The sequence below is a fragment of the Mesoplodon mirus genome (genome assembly GCF_964341445.2).
Source record: "Mesoplodon mirus genome assembly, chromosome: 8".
NCBI classification, from domain to species: Eukaryota; Metazoa; Chordata; class Mammalia; order Artiodactyla; family Ziphiidae; genus Mesoplodon; species Mesoplodon mirus.
Window position 1 is genome coordinate 39982741 of NC_138984.1, and position 21205 is coordinate 40003945.

General features: G+C 35.8%; 1 protein-coding gene across 1 annotated transcript in view; it reads left to right on the plus strand.

Annotated features, from left to right (window-relative positions):
* Positions 1-21205, plus strand: part of DNAH7 (dynein axonemal heavy chain 7) — a gene marked incomplete at its 5' end in the record, with an annotated part of 243326 nt that overhangs the window by 81918 nt on the left and 140203 nt on the right. The window contains 6 exons of the mRNA XM_082630414.1: positions 1745-1885; positions 5937-6149; positions 9776-9885; positions 13247-13415; positions 15978-16080; positions 16201-16328. Of these exons, the coding sequence (XP_082486540.1) occupies positions 1745-1885; positions 5937-6149; positions 9776-9885; positions 13247-13415; positions 15978-16080; positions 16201-16328 (864 nt within the window). The remainder of the gene's footprint in view (positions 1-1744; positions 1886-5936; positions 6150-9775; positions 9886-13246; positions 13416-15977; positions 16081-16200; positions 16329-21205) is intronic.

Consider the following 21205-nt stretch of genomic DNA (forward strand, 5'->3'; position numbering starts at 1 on the left):
TTTGTAGAATCACTGGGAAAAAGAAGATGAGCTTTCATAGGGCTTGATAAATGTTGACAAGCAGCTTTCCCATTTACGCAGCTATCAGCAGTTAAATGCATTTCACTTCGACCACTACTTAGCAGCATTGAATTGGTTATATGGTTTGTTGATTGATGTATACAGTGGTAACTCATTATTTTAGACATATCTAATACTATTTCACTATTCTTTTAATTTTGTTTGTCAAAGTACTCAGAGAAAATATTTTGGTTACCATTTCAGAGCATTAAGATGGGGTGGCAAGTAATCGGCTAGGAAATATCTTCCCCAAATGTTCATGTGTAAGTTTGTGTCCATGGGAAAAATGCAAGTGAATGCAATGTAAAATACTACAGATAGGAGCTCTGTGTGTTACTGTGTTGTGCTATATGTATGTGCATGCTTGAAAGGCTACTGCATGCCTAAATTAAGTGAATTTTGTGTCATTTCTAAATAATATAAAATCATGTTCTTGGCACCTTTACCCTTTTATCTTACTGGATTATCATGGGTTTAATACTGCAGTTTGCTGCAGTTTGGCAGTTTGCTACTGCCAAAATATGTTATTTTTCATATATGGCATACACAGTTTAATAATATATTTTATATACAATATTATAGAACTTTATGTAATCATATTTCTCCTCATCCAACTATATAGAAATTTATGATTTAGATTTTAATGCCTCCCTCCTATTCTCTCCACAGTGTCCTTCTAGAACGCATATTTATTCCATCTTTGGCATTTCTCTACTGTACCTTCTATTCTTTACTGTGTTCCTCCCATCTCTCAGTTGCTCCTTTTCACCTGCCCTTTCTGTGGCTTCCTCTGGCCTTTTACATTTTCTTTATTATTAATAGACAACATTGCCCTTCATTTCTATTCAACTCTGTAAATATCCTAGCTAAACTAGAAATCCAGAAAGGTTTGCCTATCCTTATATATTTCTCAGAAAAATGTAATTTTGATAATCTTTTCTGAAATTCAGACATTAACGTGACTATCACCTCATAGATGGTACTATTTTTGATTGATACATATAATAGATTGGAATGTTTCCCACTGATGGCTGATAGAAAAAGTGGATCTATGAATTCACTGAAAACATATGTAGTAAAGTACATGACTTAGACTTCCTGAATTTACAGCTCTCAACTCTCCATGAATGGATTATATATCCACCCTGTCATCATAGCCTTGGGCATCAAACTACAAGACTGAGAGGGAGTGAGGTCTGGAAACACAGGAGGAACTTTAGAGGAATTGTGTAGGGTGCTTGAGTGTGCATGTACAAATATACACATGACTGAGTGGGGATCTGATTAAGTTCAAAGAAAATAATCTGTGAATTTGACAGATCTCATTTTGGAATTATTTGAACTTATGTTTTGTAATTAAATTGCTTGTGTTTGTTCAGTCCAAATGTACCTAGGAAAGAAATCTTTGGCTACAACTGGCCAAAGAAATATTTCATATAATGTGGTTCACACAAATAGATTATGTATCAACAAAATAAAATGCTATGTAATATATTTGTTTTGCTCGCAGGTGTATGGAAAAACTTGAAATTGTCTAGTTACATGCTTTAAATCTTCATCATTGGCTAAGATGTAAGAAGTTGAGCAGTACAAGATAATCCACTCAGGAGTTAGCTCTTCATTTTTTAGCTTGTTCAAGTAAAGTATGAAACTGTTTACCCTTAGCATTTTCTTTTTCAATTAGGTAATTAGAGATGCACTTTTTGCCTATACACAACATGAACGAATTAACTGGGTAAGAGATTGGCCTGGACAGACAGTTCTCTGTGTATCCCAAACCTTTTGGACAACAGAAGTACAAACAGCTATTGCAAAAGGACAAAAGGTAAGCTTTTATTACCCACAGGTTTTGCAGCATTTTTAAAATAGTTATAATTGCCAAAATACAATTATTCTAAAAAAAAAAATAGATAATCCACTCAAAAAGCCAAGCATACTGGAGCCTTAATCTTTTTATTATATAAATTTTTATGCCTTTAAAAATACAGTAATAATAGGACAAAGAAATGTCCTAAACTCAGAAAGATTAGGAGGAAATACATAATATAATTCTCTTTTATATCTTCAGTAAAACTACCCTATGAAGACAAAAGATATTAATTGACTTATTTTGACTATTTTAATTTTTAGTGTACTCATTTTTAGTAAATAATAATATTTTGAATGATGCTTAATTTTAATTATTCTAACAATAATATATTTAATATTATAATATTAAATACTATTAAAATAATATTAAAAACAGAAGCAGCATTCTTATCCATAAGGTAGGATTCCAAGCCGGTGAACTTTTGGTTGACTGATAGGTCAGTTGGAATTTAGCAATTGCAGATGTTGTTTAAAACCATGAGTTTTTAATGTATTTTTTACATGGAGTTTGGCATTATTGTCTGTAAGGTATTGTTGAGCACTGGTGAGTGCTGAGTTTGAGAGAGGCTCGTATCCTCTGTAAGCAGGCGGATCTCATAGAGGAGGGAGCTGAGTGACACGTGCTTAGTTCACTCCAACTTACCAACAGGTCACTTATTTCTCCTCTGAGGAAAGGATAAGGGCGTAGGGCAGGAAGTCAGGGATTTTTAGGAAAAAGTCTTCATGGAAACCAGAGCATGGGGAATGAGGGTTTCCCTTAGAGCAGTTAAACCCTTGGGGATACTCCTGGGCTCTTGGCTGTCTACGTGCATGTTTCTTTTCTCCCCAGTGGGTCCAGAAACTTCGTCTTTTTACTTTTAAGCTACCACGCAGCCGCCTCCCCACACAAAGGGATTCCTCTGTCACCAATGTGGGTTACTGGGGGGACATGTAGCCTTCTGGATCTCGCTCCTTGCTTGCTGGCCCCCCAAGCCACTATGCCAACTTTCTCATTCATCGCTATGGGAAATAGAGGGAACAAAGAAGCAAATGTGAGCAAGTAAGACAAATTTGTAGGCATCTTCCACATTTCTTCAGATTAAATGTGGTGTTTATTAAACCTCCACCCGTCTGTCAAAACGATATTTTTCTCTGGAACAGGTAGTAGTTGAGGTAGAGAATTTAAGTGTAAACCTTTCATGCTTCTACTTATCTCCCAGGTGTAATTTGTATCTCAAGGGACACACAATTTAGGTCATTCCATTTCAATGTGTCCTCTGCTCAAAGCTATCTGCCTACAATTCTTACCATATTGTTCTTACTATATTTTATACAGATACAAATAGATTTTTTTTTTGGCTTACAACAGTATCCACTGATACTGAGATGAGGTTATTTATTCACTCATTTATTAGTTTACTCCATTTTATCCCCCTCATGTAATATGGTGCACGTATGGAGCCATTCACAGAGAAAGCCAAAATGAGAATCCATGCCTTGAGTGACTACTACTCCAGGGGGACTCAGCTTCGTAGACGTAGATCCTCTAAAGCTGTAATTTAGTGGAACTTAGCAAGCCTTTTTTGCTGTTACTTGCTGGATTGTTCTCTTCTGTTGTGTTTTGTGATGTTTCACATAGCTAAATTTCATGGAATGAAATTAAGCATTGTACGTGTCCTTAAAAATTAATTCTTTCCTTTTTCCTCTGCTTGTGAATACTTTGCTTCAATATGCCCTTCATCTGCTGTCTGTGTACCTTGTCCCTGTCTGTATCTCATGCATATTCAGTTTGTTTAGGTTCTGTAGCAGCATCAGGAGGGGATGGCCCATGTTTTAGTATTCTAAAGCATTGGTGATTTAAGAAAATTTAATATGTGTTTCTATCATGGGAGGGTAGCACATGTTTTAGTATTCTGTGTGTTGATGACTTTTTCCTTAATTAATGTGTGGTTCACATTTGAAACTGATATCTTTGATTCAGTAACTGGAGACTCTTGGCAGCCTCAGAGGAGCCTAGACATTTCCATTCTCTGCAAACAGTCCAAGTTGTCTGGAGCTTGATGCTATGATAGCACCATGTTGTACTGTCCCACTTCCAGAGGACCCATTCCCCTCAGGATCTGTTTCCATTTATTTATTCAAGGAATATTCACAGTGGAACTAGTCAGTATATGAGCTATTACAGGGGCTAAAAATGAATGAAAAAATCACCACTGTCACAGAGCTTGGGTTATTGCAAATATTGATATGATTTTGAGTCAATTTAGCATTGTGTATGTAGAGGGAACTAGGTATGATAAAAATATGATTCCAGACAGGGTTTATTTTGGATGACTATATAAAGTATTGATAGTTACCTTTAGATTCATTAGTTCACTGTACAGAACAGTTTACAATGAATAACATGTAACAAAAGTGATTCAATATCATGATTTTTTTCAATCTAGCTTATCTGAATTCTCATTGATTTATTATAGTATAGTCCCTAAAGAACTTAGTTCATCACAGTTTGAAGCTAAATTTTAGTTCTAAATCTGTTTCTCTAGTATAGCAAAATACATTCTGCTAATGTAAATAGTAACAAATTCTTATGGACATATAATTTATACCATCTGGTCCAAACATTAAAAGTTTAATCTTATGCCTTGTGTGGAACTACAGTATGTGAGAACTGGTAAGGATCTCAAAGATCGTGACTTTTACTGATTAGGAAACTAAGATGCCCCACCTGGCGTAGTTTGTGTTCTTAGCAGCAAAACTATTCTTACTAATTTGTGTACTCAATATACTTAAATTCACTAATTGGCTTCAAGAATTTAAACACTTGGGGTTATTTAAACATAGGTGGGACAGCATTTTATTTTTCACTACTTATGAAGCAAATTAATAGCAATTAATTATGAAAATGATATAAATGGAATAGTGTTCAAGCACCAAACTTTTGAAAAAATGACTTCCTAAAAAAAAGGATAAAATATTTCAAGGAGTAATAAAAGTGACCCTTAAAGAAACAAGTCTCCAACTCTATCCTTTAAGCTTTTCTCATCCTTGGAAATCCTCATTTTTAGTTTCATTGCTACCACTTAACCTGGTCCTAAAGGAGTGAAATAAACTCATTGGTGCACAATGCTTATTAAATATTATTAGAGTGGGGAAAATTAACCACATCAGCCTGCTGGAGCATATTTACACTTCCCTTAGGCACAGCAGTTTTCATTGATTTTAATTTGATTTTCCTAAGCCCTCTTCTCTTTTTCAAATACTAATCAGATTTACCCACCAGAAAAGAGACCCCTCCCAAAAGAGCCTGATCCTTAGAACTGGCCTTAGCTCACCGTAAACTAAAATGTTAGATGTTTTGTTTTTTAGGATCTTTACATTTCAAGTGGCACAAATCCTACTCAGAAGCTCACACAGGAGTACTAGAAGGATTTATGAGATCTAAGGTAGAGCATTTAGAATCAGGATCTCAGGGCTTCATCACTGCTGCAGTTTCTCTTTTGTTGTCTATTTTTCATCTCTACTGAAATGACCATCTCTACTGACCATCTCTACTGGTCTCTGTCAGGCTTTTTTCTGCAGTGGGGTGAAGGCTTTCAGTAGCTTCGCATTGGCATTCTGAGAGTCTCCCAAGCCTAGTGAAAAGCACTTTTCTTCCCATCTGTATAGCAGTCCCTGGAAAGAACTGTGATTGGCTCTTGTTGGGTCACACATACCCTCCTTCATGTTGCCTTGGAGATGGGGCAATATGATTGAGAGCTCACAAAACCACAGAGCATACAAGAGTGGAAATGGAAAGGAGGGGATGTTGGGTAGGCACAAACCATGTATGTCAACTATGTCTGGCCTGATTAAGCTTGTTCACCTAATACTTTTGTAGTAAAAAATTTTTTTTGATTATTTTTAAGTTATGTCATATGGAAAATTATAATAAAAATGTAGAAAATACTCTATACATGCTAGGTCAAAAATTTTTTGTTCAAAAGGATTCTGATCATACTGAGTAATTATATCTTATTTTCTTTCAGTCTCTTGAGCAATACTTGGAAAAGTGTAACAAACAAATTGATGATATTGTCACCTTGGTTCGTGGCAAATTGTCCAAGCAGAATCGTGTTACTCTGGGAGCCCTTGTGGTGCTGGATGTCCATGCTAGAGATGTTCTCACAGCACTTGTGAAAAAGAAAGTTAGTGATGACTCTGACTTTGAATGGTTAAGTCAGCTTAGGTACTATTGGCAAGTAAGTAACATCACTGAATGTTATTACTCAGCAATTTCAGCTCACAGGTATATAATTTGTGCTTGCTAGCTCACGAGAAATAGTATCAGTAATATAGGATTTTTCTTGCTGATGGCTGACTATACCTAAACAAGCATTCTCCAGATTGAAGATTAAGGCAGCCAAAAACTATATGTCAAGTGTTTGAAAACTGTGTTTATATCTATATCCAAATGTATAGTTACATAGAAATACATATACATATATAGATGCACACAAACTATGAGTAATTATAAAAAGTTACTCATTTGAAATTAGTCATTATGCTTGCTGAATTCGTAAAATGTTGAAACTAATCAGTTTATAAGTGTGTTCTTAGATTCCTGATGCACCTAAAGAATGTACAAATCAGACTGTTTTAGTCTGATTTAGTCATTAAACTTTCCTCTTGTTGATCAATTGAACTAACCAGAAACATGATCTGGAGGAAGGATTTTTTTTTTTTTTTTTTTTTTTTTTTTTTTTTTGCGGTACGCGGGCCTCTCACTGTCGTGGCCTCTCCCGTTGCGGAGCACAGGCTCCGGACACGCAGGTTCAGCGGCCATGGCTCACAGGCCCAGCCACTCTGTGGCATGTGGGATCTTCCTGGACTGGGACACGAACCCGTGTCCCCTGCATTGGCAGGCAGACTCCCAACCACTGCGCCACCAGGGAACCCCTGGAGGAAGGTTTTTATCAGGGGATCTATGTAGTTGGTGATGTCAGTCACCATCAGGAAGGCAGGAGGAGCAGGAACAGTGCAGTGAACAAGGCTGGGCCTGCTGAGAATGGGAAGAGAGAGCTGAGGATTGGAGATAGAGACTCAGAAGTTCTCATCATATTCACTTTTGTGAAAGGCTTTGGGAGGTATGGAGTGGGAAGAGAAGAATTACAAGAACCAGAACCCTGGAAAACCATATGAGGCCGTGAGTACAGTGGTTAGGAGCTCAGACTGTAGACTGATTGTTTCAAATGCTACATCCTTCCCTTACCAGTTGTGTGACTTGGGCAAGTTACTTACTCTCTTCAGGCACCAGCTTCCTTATCTATAAAATGGTGATGATGATAATACTCTCTCTACAGTGAAAACAAGTTGAACAAATGATTGAAAATATAGGAGAATAATGAACTATCAAAAAGAGTAAGAAAACAATCCAATTTACAATTGCTCAAAAAGAATAAAATAACCTAGGAATAAATTTACCCAAGAAGGTGAAAGACCTATAAACTGAAAACTATAAGACACTGCTGAAAGAAATTGGAGAAGACAGAAATAAATGGGAAGATCTGTGTTCATGGATTGGAAGAATCAACATTGTTAAAATGTCCATACTACCCAAAGCAATCTACAGACTAAATGCAATTTCTATCAAAATTTCAATGGCATTTTTCACAAAAATAGAACAAACCTAATATTTTTTTATGGAAACAAAAAAGACCCCAAATAGCCAAAAAGCAGTCTTGAGAAAGAAGAACAAAGCTGGAGGCATCACACTCCCTGATTTCAAATTATACTACCAAAGCTAAAGTAATCAAACCTGTATGGTATTGGCATAAAAACAGACACATAGATCATTGGAACAGAATAAAGAGTCCAGAAATAAGCATACACATATATGGTCAATTACTTTACAACAAAGGAGCCAAGAATATAAATGGGGAAAGACATTTAATAAATGGTGTTGGGAAAACTGGACAGCCACATGCAAAAGAATGAAATTGGATCACTGTCTTACATCATACCCCCAAATTAACTCAAAATGGATTAAAGACTTGAGTGTAAGACTTGAAACCATAAAACTCCAAGAAAACATAGGTGGTAAGCTCCTTTACATTGGTCTTGGTGATTTTTTGAATTTGACACCAAAAGCAAAGGCAGCAAAAGCAAAAATAAACAAGTGGGACTATATCAAGCTTATGCATATCAAAGTAAAGCATCAACAAAATGAGAAGGCAACCTACTGAATAGGAGAAAATATTTTCAAATTATATATCTGTTAAGAGGTTAAATCCAAAATAGATAAGGAACAGATGCAACTCAATAGCAAAAAAAAAATCTGATCAAAAAATGGGCAGAAGCAGCTGCATAGCCCAGGGAGATCAGCTCTGTGCTTTGTGACCACCTAGAGGGGTGGGATAGGGAGGGTGGGAGGGAGACATAAGAGGAAGGAGATATGGGGGTATATGTATATTATAGCTGATTCACTTTGTTATAAAGCAGAAACTCACACACCATTGTAAAGCAATTATACTCCAATAAATATGTTAAATAAATAAATAAATAAAGCACCTCTTGGACACTTAAAAAAATAAATAAAAAATGGGCAGAGAATCTGGATAGTTTTCTAAAGAAGACATACAGATGGCCAACAGGCACATGAAAAGATGCTCAACATCACGAATTGTCAGGAAAATGCAAATCAGAGCAACAGTGGGATATCATCTCACACCTGGTAGAATGGCTGTTCTCAAAAAGACAAGAGGTAACAAATCTTGGCAAGGATTTGGAAAAAAGGGAACCCTCATGTACTTTTGGTGGGAATGTAAATTGGTGCAGCCACTATGGAAAACAGTATGGAGACTCCTCAAAAAAAACTTTAAAAATAAAACTACCATATGATCCAGCAATTCCTCTTCTGGGTATTTATCTGAAGAAAACAGAAACACTTAACTCAAAAAGATATATGCACACCCATGTTAATTGCATTATTCTTTACAACAGCCAAGATATGGAAACGAACTAAATGTTCATTGATGGATGAATGGTTAAAGAAGATGTGATATATATATATATATATATATATGTGTGTGTGTGTGTGTGTAATAGAATACTACTCAGCCATAAAAAATGAAATATTGACATTTACAGCAGCATGAATGGGCCTTGAAGGCATTATACTAAGTGAAATAAGTCAGAGAAAGACAAATACCATGTGATCTCACTTATATGTGGAGTCTAAAAAACAAAATAAAATAAAATAAAAATGAACAAGCTGATAGATACAGAGAACAGATTGGGGGTTGCCTGGGGGTGAGGGTAGGGAAGGTGAGAGAAATGGGTGAAAGGAGTCAAAAGGTCCAAACTTCCAGTCATAAAATAAGTAATTCATGGGGATGTAATATACAGCATGGCAACTGTAGTTAATAATACTATATTGCATGCTTGAAAGTTGCTAAAAGTAGGTCTTAAAAGTTCTCACAAGAAAAAAATTCTAACTATGTATGGTGAAGGATGTTGACTTATTATGGTGATCATTTTGCAATAAATATAAATATGGAATCATTATGTTGTATCCTAAAACTAATATAATGTTGTATGTTAATTACACCTTAATAAAATAGTGTTAGCAAGTTTAAAAAAAGAAAATATAAGAGAGGTAAAGAATAAATACATTTTCCAAAGTTGTTCTATGGGGAAAATTGAAGCCAGTGACTTCAATTACTAATCCAAGGAAATTAGATGTTGAATTCTTCTACTGAATTAAGTGATGTCTGAAAAGTGAAATTTAAAGGTGTTTACAACATGGCTATTATTTAAGAGCTTGAGGTTTCATATTATTCAAATTTTTATTATTTAAGCTAACTTCATTTTATCTGATTTGTACTAGGAAAATCATTTAGAAACAAAGATGATCAATGCTGGTTTACGATACGGATATGAATATCTGGGTAATTCTCCTAGGCTGGTGATTACTCCACTCACTGACAGGTGTTACAGGTAAACTCATTAATTTAAAGATCTAATTGGAACAATTTTCACTCACTCCTAAATCACTCAATTTTTTAAGCACCAAATGTATCCTCTGTTATCTTTGTCTAGACCCTTAATTCTTGTCTCAACATGACCTTCAGTTGCTTTCTTTGCTGGTGTCTTCCTCTCAGCTCTAGAGCTCTAAGTATTATCAGGTGTTTCTGTTATTTTTTTACTTTGTTCATTTCTACTTTCTTGAAACTTCTGACTCTTCCTTTTGGATCATTTGAGACATCCTTCTTCCTTCCCCAAGGAATTTTCTAGAATTCTGTTTTCATGTATTGTTTTGTCTCATGTGTCATGGTTTCCTGAATGTCCTCATCCATTCTTAGGCTTTGACAGCCTACATCCTGAAGATCCCCAAACCTGTACTGCCAGCCAAAGTCTCTCTCCTGTTAAGTTTCTCCACACACATGCCTGCTGGATATCTCCATCAGATATCTCATAGGTATTTACATGTACATTGTTTTTTATTGTCCTTCTGAATAATAAAAGACCTTTATTTTTAACTCCAAGGTCCCATCTCCCATATTCCAAATTATTGTCAAATACTAAATTAAACTTTGTTTTTTCATTTTCTCCCAACTGTAACTAGTTTATTGACAAAACCAGTCTTAGGATGCAAGCAGAAAGCAATTTTGTTCTTTTTTATCACCATTCTTTTAAACTTGCTCTATCAAATATTTCCCCCATTTCTGGATGAAATCTAGGGTAGATTCCCTACTCTTTCTGGCAACTTTAATATGTTAATGAATAGTGTTATTATTTTCAGGTACTAAAAGTCCATTTAGGTCTAAAATTAAAGTTACTATTTTTCAACCAGTTTAAAACACCCCTTCCCCTCCAGCTCGAGCTTGACTCAAGGTCATGGCCTGCATTTGGGAAGGTAAATGTGGTCAGTCTTTTGTCATTTTTGTCCCTGTCCTTTGCATTCATCCCTCAATAGCTCATCTTTTAGCTCCTCTAGTGTTGGGGGTTGATGGAGGAGAGGAGAAGGAAAGGGAGAGGTAGGTTTATAGGTGCCAGGTGTCTTGGGTGACAACTATCTCCTGGCTGTTTAGTGCCTTCCTTGATGGCACAAGTCTAGATGTACCAGATCTCCCAGGGGATGTTTATGTGGGTTCTATGGGAGCCTGCAGTCACCTGCTTCTCCCACCTGCGGAAAATGCCTTCTCTGACTGGCTGCTGGTGACTTTTGCTTCAGCCTCTGCTGAGGTCCACCACACACTGACCCTCTTCCTGGGGTCTCCTGTGATTCTACATGGGCCTCCTTCACAGGGTCCCATTCAGTTTGACTCAAATCTGGTTCCCTTCCAGTGGGATCTAGATCTGGCCAGATGATACACACATTTGTTTTGTCATCAGTAAGAGTGGATCTTCCTTACTGTCCCTGTTTTCTCCTACTCTGCCATCAGGAGAAGCTGCAGGCATTCTCTTGACTTTAAATATTTTAAAGCTCTCAGCTTGGAGTTTTAGTCAAAATTGTAACACAGAACGATCTGTGTTTATATACTGTTACACATTTTTTTAGAACTAATATTTATGTAGGCTTACCAAAAATTTTATCATTGTCTTTACTTGCCATTGCTTCTTTCTTTGTCTGATTTCTGGTTTAATTTTTCTCCTTACTAGGCAATAGCTTTTAGTAATTGTTCAAGTGAGGCTCTGTAAGTAGTGAGCTATACCAGTATTTATGTAAAATTGCCTCTTTCTCTTCTTCTTCTTCTCTTTTTTTTTTCTTTTAGTCTTCACTAGATTATTAAATGATAAATTAGTTAGGTGTAAAACTGTAGATGAACAGTAATTTTCCCTCAGCTCTCCAAAGATATTATTCTATTGGCATTCATCACTCCTGCTGAGTATTCTGTTATTCTAATTATTATTCCTTTATAGGTAATTTTCTCCATTGTAGTTTCTAAGGTTTTCTCTTTATTGTTGATGTTCACTGGATGTTACTAGATGTGGATGAGTTTTTATTTATCCTACTTGGGACTTTTTCAATTAATATCTTTAATTCTGGAAAATTCTTAGCCATTGTTTTTTGAATTTTGCCTTTTCCCCATTCTCTTCCTTCTTCCTTCTATGTCTTTAACTTTTCTTCTAGTTGACTTCTCTCACTGGGTGATTTCCTCATATTTATCTTCTAGTGCATAATTCTGTTTCTTTAGGTTTTCTCCACTATTTCTTCTGTTCACTGAGTTTTCAAAAGTTCAGTGATTGTATTTTTCATTGCTAGATTCCAAGTTGCCTCTCTTATGAAATTGGCTTCTGTTTTTCCCCACAATTTTCTGATGTGTATTGCTTTTTATTTAAAATCTTATTTTAAAAAAATCAATAGGATACCAAAGAAGGCAGAGTGCCATATGTGCAGTAACCCTCCCAGACCATTGTCCAACTGCCTTTGTCACTGCAAGTCTGATTCTTAATTCTGATCTCTCTTTCCAGTTTTAGCTGTGAGCTAAATTTAGTAGAGGTTGTTTCCCCGTGTAGTCTTAACATTTTCTCAGCTGTGGAGGTGTCCATGTGGAGCAGTTTTACATTTATCTCTGTGGAGGGCTTTAGGGTTTTCAGAACAAAATTTTAATGTTAATTTCTCATTTTGGGTTCATGTGCCCATCAGTAATGGAAACTGGATCCCACCCTCCATGAAATGTAGATTTCTTATTGGGCACTGTATGAAGGGTAAGCTTCCTGTCTCTTCCTTAGTTGATTCTTCTTTGTCTCTTGAGTAGGTTGCTGGAGTAATTTTAGTTCCCATTTACACACAAGGCAGCCTTTCAAGTCTTCTAGCTTTAAATAGTGAATCCATTCCAGCTCCTCAGCTTGCTCAGTTCTAAGGATTTATTTTCTATGTGGGTATAAATACACTTGTGTTTATATGCAAATTCTAAACCAATGTGCACCTCTACAGCTTTAGCACCTAATTACTTTTCCAGCTATGCATTCCCTCTTCATTGATAATTTCCTTTTCATTTGTTCAAAAATGGCTATATATTTCTAAAGTTGTTATATTTTTCTTTTATGTAGCATTTCCATATGCTTGCAGTAGGGGGATTGGGTGACTCAGGGTCAGCTGAATTCTCCGTATTGACCAGAAATCAGCACTGAATTTCAAAACTGAATTTGTTCTGCTTTTGTCATATATGCTATTCAGAAGTAAAACATAATAACAGACAAAAGTAATGCCCAAAGATTTTCACAGACTAGTAGGAAGGAAGGAATTATTGATGAGGAAGTGGAAAATTTGGCTCTCAGCTTAAATTCTTCCTCTTTTCAGAATGTATATAAAGATCACATTATTCAACAAAGATTGTTTATTATATTTCAGAACCTTATTTGGAGCCCTTCATCTGCACCTTGGAGGAGCACCTGAGGGGCCAGCTGGAACTGGAAAGACTGAAACTACAAAAGATTTAGCCAAAGCTGTAGCCAAACAATGTGTTGTTTTCAACTGTTCTGATGGGTTGGATTATCTGGCTTTAGGAAAATTCTTTAAGGTTTGAGTTGACTCGTCATTTGCAATATGATAACTTCTCAGAAAGGCTATTCATAATGAAACATAACTTGATGCAAATAAAAGATTTACTGTAGTTTAAGCAAAGTTAAAAGTATTATCTCAGTAATTCTCGAGAGAAGTAGGGTTATATCAAAAGCTTATTTGAGAAGGAGCTCTACCTACAGTCCTTGCTATAATGGGTCAATATTACTGATAGAAATGAATGAGTGGTGTCCCTCCAGTATACTGGACAGCTAAAAGTTTGAGAACCACTGCATCATGTAAAAATTTTGGTATCTAAAAACTTCTTTGTCCGGTAGATCTTGTTATTAACAAGTTAATATTAACAAGTTCATTAATCATTAACAAGTTCAATGATTTACTTTTATAGACACATTCTAATTAATCTTTTTGGTGAACCTGAAATCTTTCTTTTGTTTTTTTGTTAATCTTTTTGGTGAACTTGAAATCCTTCTTTTGTTTTTTCTTATTCTGAGTCAGATTCCCACTCTTTTTTTTTTTTTTTTTTTTATTTATTTATTTATTTATTTATGGCTGTGCTGGCTCTTCGTTTCTGTGTGAGGGCTTTCTCTAGTTGCGGCAAGTGGGGGCCACTCCTCATCGCAGTGCGCAGGCCTCTGACTATCGCGGCCTTTCTTTTTGCGGAGCACAGGCTCCAGACGCGCAGGCTCAGTAATTGTGGCTCACGGGGCTAGCCGCTCCGCGGCATGTGGGATCCTCCCAGACCAGGGCTCAAACCCGTGTCCCCTTCATTGGCAGGCAGATTCTCAACCACTGCGCCACCAGGGAAGCCCCAGATTCCCACTCTTATGAGTCTGTAAGATTGCAAAAAGGGGAGTTAAAAGTATAAAGTCCCTAAGTTCATTGGTGTAACCTATGAACATCTGATCATTTTAGTGCTTTGTTGCTACAGCCTGTTATTCCTTAAAATATTAGGTGGTACAGTTGAACACAAAATTATCCATGTGGGATTATGGGCTGTACTTATTTATTTGATTTCTATTTTTCTATACTTTTCAAAGTACATTTTAAAGATTCTGTAATCCTTTTCAAAAGTATCTCCAGAAAAAGTTAATGTTAAAAAAAAATACACAAACTAACAATATAACAACCTTACCCCATACAGTAAACTATTCCTCCCTGAAGTATGGCCTAGTCATTTTATAATAGATTTGGAGCATAAAAAGTCTCTACATTTGTGATGCTGAAACAATTAGAATAAAAGAAAAGAAAATATTATAATGAATAAACTATGAAGAAAACATTTGAGTGACCAGTAACTATTTTAATCATCCTCTATCATGATATACAACCTTGTAATGATTGAAGAAATAAACAGCAAATCTAAAAGAGTCTATGTGTAGTTTGAATAGCCACTATATTCCTAAATGTTTAAAGAAAAGTCTGGTATGTGCTAAGTTTTCAAATCTATATAATGATATTCTTAATTCTTTGATATAGATTCATATAATATTAAATTTGATTATTGATAAGTATTGATCATATGGACACTTTGTGTTAGGATCATGCTGAATAATGGGGGTACAAAATAAAAAAGACATAGGTCTTACTATTAAGAACCTCACAATCTGTATAACTGTTTGAACATGTGACTTCATAAGCATTCTGTTCTGTGATTTCTAATCCTTTTATTTTATCGTGTATTCGATTTCTAAGTCATAGAGTCTTCTCTAAATAATGAAAATGTACTACTCTTTGATTGCATGCCATTCATGTTTAATCCAGTGTGTTTCAATAGATTGAACTGTACACAAATCCAAGGTCAGCCACTATTAGATGTATGGCATTGTACTAATTATTGATACTTAACATCTTATGTGATGTAGCCTTAGTTTCCTTGCATAAAAGATATATACAAAGTGCCATGCATCATGCCTGGCATATACTAGGTACTCAGTGAAACACATATACATACATATGCAATTTATAGAATGTAAATTCAATGAATAGTTTTGCATTGATTTTTTAAAGTTAGTCCACATTTGGACTCAGCTACTCAAGCTTGATTTTCCAGTTTTTCCTTATGACCAAATGGCACATACTTATGAGGTATCTGTGAGTTAGAACTGCAAGCTAGTGCCTCAAACGATGTTAGTTGGTCCTTAAAGTGCTCAGGCCAGAGAGTAGTCTCATTGGCAACAGAAATCATCTTATTTAAAGGATTATTACAATCCATTCTATGGAGTCCATAAGGAAAATGCAAATAAAATCAGCTTGTAAATAAAAAGTAAGAAAGGCTATGAAATTACAGATATACATCTAAATGCCAAAAGATATACACAGAAAGTAAAAAAAAAAAAATCAATTGGAAAATTGTCCAGTTGATTGAACTCTTTATTCATGCAGAATAATGAATTGGTAATAAAAGAATAAGCCGTCTTTAAAGCTTTAAAGATAAAAGTGAATAAACAATTTCCTTGATAGGATATTAAATCCGCGAAAAGATGAGGTGAAAATACAACATTTCAATGTAGTATTCAATCAGATAAAATTGAAAAATTTCATTGATCTTTTCTCCCAGGGACTGTTATCTTGTGGAGCTTGGGCTTGCTTTGATGAGTTTAACAGAATTGATTTGGAAGTACTGTCTGTGGTTGCTCAACAAATTCTTACTCTCCAAAGAGGTAATGGGCTAGTTTATCTCTGCATTGTGTGAAAACAGTAGAAATATAGGAGGTAATGAATGGCATGAGTCCCATTTATATGTTGAATTGCTAAGTCATTTCATTCTTGATTACTCACAGGTATTAATGCAGGTGTGGATTTACTAGTGTTTGAAGGAACTGAACTAAAACTTGACCCCACGTGCGCTGTCTTTATAACAATGAACCCTGGATATGCTGGGCGATCAGAACTTCCGGATAATCTGAAGGTACAGAAAAGGCAATTATATCATCGATTTCCTTTCTGTGATTAACACAGTTAATATATAAAAAGAAATCACATGCTGTTCTTGAATTTTATGTAAAATTTTTGCTTTTAGATGTTATATTTTAGACAACTGTTTTAGAAAATAATTTTAAAACTTTGAGTACTTTTAAAAAATAAATATGCAATTTCCAAAACTTCTATTTTAAAATTAGTGGTAATTATACAAATTAGGAAACATAGGAAATATTGAAAAAGGTACCCATTCTACTGCTTACTATATTGTATCCCTCAATTTTAAATGCTGAAATCAGAAAATTGTGAATTCTGAGGTTTTTTTCAAATTAATATTATAATATGAACATTTTTCTATCTTTATGAACATAATTCAAACTGTAAATAAATTTATTGAACTGTGCTTACTGTTTGACATTTAGCTTACATTTAGTTTTCCTTCATTATAGATAATATTGCAATAAGAAATTTTTACTTAAGGCTTTTCTCTATTTTAAGATACTTCCTTAGGAGAGTCATAAGACCAAGAGCTGTGTTGCTAAATTGCCTTCCAACAGAGGTTGAAACAATTTATATCCCATATCAATTCTCAATTCTCCTTAATACCCAGCACTAGTTTTTTGAAGAACAAAACAGTTTGCTAATTGAATAGACTAGACCTTCATTTAAAAAACAACTTCTTTGATTATTAGTGAAATATGACATTTTCTCCATATCTTTGTTAGACATTTTATATCCTTTTCTGGTGAATTGCATGTTTATGGCTAGCACATAGAGAGAAAATATTGAAGAATAATGCAGTGGTAATTGTGGATCCAAAACCAAGTCTTCTGACTCTAAATCCTGCATTCCTTCCACTATCCACATTTTTAGAACGACAGCTTCTCAGACTAGTTGAGGTACTTTTCCATCGAACACACTTTTGATTGGACTCGCTGCTGCCAAGTATTTTTGTGGTATTTTTATTCCGTACACTTTTATATGTTAGACGTGATGTTTTAGTACTTTGCCTTTGTGAAGGATGGTGTGACTTAAAAATAGAAACTGGTAAATCCTCCTTCATCTAAGAAGCATTTTGCAACTTTTTATTGGGATACACATTTGGAAAGCTCTTTTTGTAGCAGTACTTTTATTCACTCATGTTTTCCTTTTATTCAGTAGGACCAATCTGAATACATAAATATTTGTAAAGGCAAACATCTGTGAGTAGCTAATCATAAAAAGCTGGGACCAGTATTCGTTGAGTCTGTTAATGCCCCATGCAGACGTTTCCATGTTTTATTTATTGTGCGTGTTAAAACAGTGCCAAAATATTCACCTTGTGGTTCTCGGAGTATTTTCCTTCTATTTTAGGCCAAAAACTGCTCTCAAATTCTGATAGCTTTTTGTTGTTTTCATTGTTCCTTTTGTGCAGTCTTCTTGGTTAGAGCTGCTATAGAATATCTGTTTTCAAGTACATGTGGAAATACCTAACAATTTTGAAAAAAATGTCTTAGTCTGAAATGAAAGATAAATAGATATAGATATACTATTTTTTAAAAGCCTACTGAGGCCCAGAGAGTATTATCATCAGTCTTCAGAGTCATCCTCGAAGCTTCCCTCTTCTTCACGCAGTGATTCAGCCAGTTACCAAAACGAGAAAATCCTATTTCGTAAAAGTCTTATTACACCTGCTGCTCCCATCCAGCCCCACGGCCACGCCTTGCTCCCAGCCCTCTTCAGTCTTCTCTTGTGTGTCTTATTGCAGCAGCTCACCTGTCACCAAGAGTCCCTACTGAAATTCATTATAATGAATTCCCCATTGTAATGCTACCTGTGTTGTCAGAAGAAATCTAATCGTATAACTTCCAGACTTAAAACACCACCGGGCTCCTTTTGTCCACAGGGAAAAAAATCAAATTTCTTGGCCTGATTTGCAAGAGCTTTGGCATTAGACCCAGTTGCGTCTGTACCACCAGCTCCCTGCATCTCCCGGTCACACAGGCCTCACTAGCCTCTGAAGGTCCATGCCTTTGCACATGCTGTTTACCCTCTCTTGAGCGCTCTGCTAAACCACTGTCCTGCCTGACAAATTCATACTCATCCTTTAATCTAGCAGTCAGCCACTGAACATACATACAGTTCAGATAAGACCATCTGGGTCCAGCCCCTGGAGCTGTCAGAGGTTTACAGATGCATCTTTCTATCCTGTACGTATCCATGGGTTCTACAGGGACTCCTGTTAGGTCTATCCACTTGGAACTCCTGAGACTTTGAGTGATGGAATCTGTTTCTCCAGTTGTCATTCCCTCCACTCTGCGTGGATCGCTGGTGGATGATTCCATGTAGATTTTGCTGTTGGAGAGCTCTCACTTTGCCAGAGGGAATCTTGGGGAGGACTTAAAATGGCCCCAACTTGGCTCTCGCTCTCCCTTATCGTGTATATCTTATGCATCTTCTGTCCCAACAGACTGTGGGAGTGAAGGCCACTGTGATCTTGCTGCCACAGGCTACTTTTGCTTTCTCGGGCATGAGTCAGGCACCAATCTATATTCCCCCGCAATAGGACGATAGCCATCAAGCTCTTACTGAACTTGGGAGTGGGGGGGGGTGCTTATGGAGACTCACAGCATGAGAAAACCTCCCTTCGATGGAAGTCTTTTCACAAATCCTCCCTCCTTCCTTATTCTCTCAAATGCTTTATGATCTACAAGTAAATGAGAAGGTTCAAGAATTGTGTATATTTCCTTTGTAAATTATTGGGCAGATCATGCATACTTCGGTAACTGATATGTATCATGTCATGCAGAAAGACTCAGGTTTTGATATCTTGTACATCTAGATAAAACCTGCATAGTAGAGCAATTTCTTAAACACATCTCCACTTTAGAGAAGCTATATTTAATATTAAAACTATTCTGAAGAATCAATAATCATTTCAGAATAGTTAAATGTTAGAAGCAATGGTAAAATAGGCTTATTCTATTTTTTAAATTGAAGTATAGCTGATTTATAATGTTGTGTTACTTTCTGGTGTATAGCAGAGTGATTCCATTTATATATACGTATATGTATGTGTGTATTTATATATCTTTTTCATATTCTTTTTCATTATGGTTTATTACAGGATATTGAATATAGTTCCCTGTGCTATACAGTAGGACCTTGTTATTTATCTATTTTATATATAGTAGTTTGTATCTACTAATCCCAAAGCCCTAATTTATCCCTCTTTTCTCCCCCACCCCTTTCCCCTTTGGTAAATATAAGTTTGTTTTCTATGTCTGTAAGTCTGTTTCTGTTTTGTAGATAGGTTCATTTGTGTCACATTTTAGATTCCACATGTAAGTTATGTCATGATATTTTTCTTTCTCTTTCTGACCTACTTCACTGAGTGTGATAATCTCTAGGTCCATACATGTTGTTGCAGATGGCATTATTTCATTCTTTTTTATGGCTGAGTAATATTCCATTGCGTATATGTATATATACCACATCTTCTTAAACTAGTCATCTGTTGACAGGCAGTTGGGTAGCTTCCATGTCTTAGCTATTGTAAATAGTGCTGCTGTGAACATTGGAGTGCATGTATCTTCTTGAATTAGAACTTTTGGGTTTTTTCCCCAGATAAGTGCCCAGGAATGGAATTGCTAGATGACATGATAACTCTCTTTTTAGTTTTTTGAGGAACCTCCATACTGTTTTCCATAGTGGCTGTACCAATTTACATTCCCACCAACAGTGCAGGAGGGTTCCCTTTTCTCCACACCCTCTCCAGCATTTATTATTTGTAGACTTTTTAATGATGACCATTCTGACTGGTGTGAGGGGGTACCTCACTGTAGTTTTGATTTGCATTTCTCTAATAATTAGCAAAGTTAAGCATCTTTTCAGGTGTCTGTTGGCCATATGTATGTCTTCTTTGGAGAAATGTTTAAGTCTTCTGCTGATTTTTTGATTGGGTTGTTTGCTTTTTTTGTTTTTGAGTTGTATGAGCTGTTTATATAGTTTGGAAATTAAGCCCTTGTTGGTTGCCTTGTTTGCAAATATTTTCTCCCATTCTGAACGTTGTCTTTTCGTCTTGTTTACAGTTTCCTTTGCTGTACAAAAGCTTATAAGTTTGCTTATTCCCATTTGTTTATTTTTGCCTTTGTTTCTATTGCCTTGGAGACTGACCTAAGAAAATGCTGCTATGATTTATGTCCAAGAACGTTTGCCTATGTTTTCTTCTAGGAGTTTTATGGTGTCCTGTCTTATATTAAAGTTTTTAAGCCATTTTGAAGGTTTTGTGTGTGTGTGTGTAGGATATGAAGGCAGTGTTATAATGTCATTGATTTACACGTGGCTATCCAACTTTTCCAACACACTTACTAAAGAGACTGTCTTTTCTCCATTGTATATTCTTGCCTCCTTTTTCAAAGATTGACTGTAGGTGTGTGGGTTTATTTCTAGGCTCTCTGTTCTGTTCCATTGATTTCTATGTCTGTTTTTGTGTTGATACCATGCTATTTGATTACTGTAGCTTTGTAGTATTGTCTGAAGGCTGGGAGGGTTATCCCTCCTGCTTTGTTCTTTTTTTCTCAAGATTGCTTTGGCAATTCTGGGTCTTTTATGGTTCCATATAAATTTTAGGATTATTTGTTTTAGTTCAGTGAAAAATGTCATGGGTAATTTGATAGGGATCACATTAAATCTGTAGATTGCTTTGGGTAGTAGGCAAAATAGGCATATTCTAGATCTTCTGATGTCACAAAGTCAGTAACGTGATCCATAACTTTCCACAGAGTAAGTAGCATGAAACACCCTATTAGTACAGAGAAAAAAAATGAACTAGATCCTGAATCCTCCATTTCACTCAACTAATACTTAGCTAATTCCTGAAGAGGT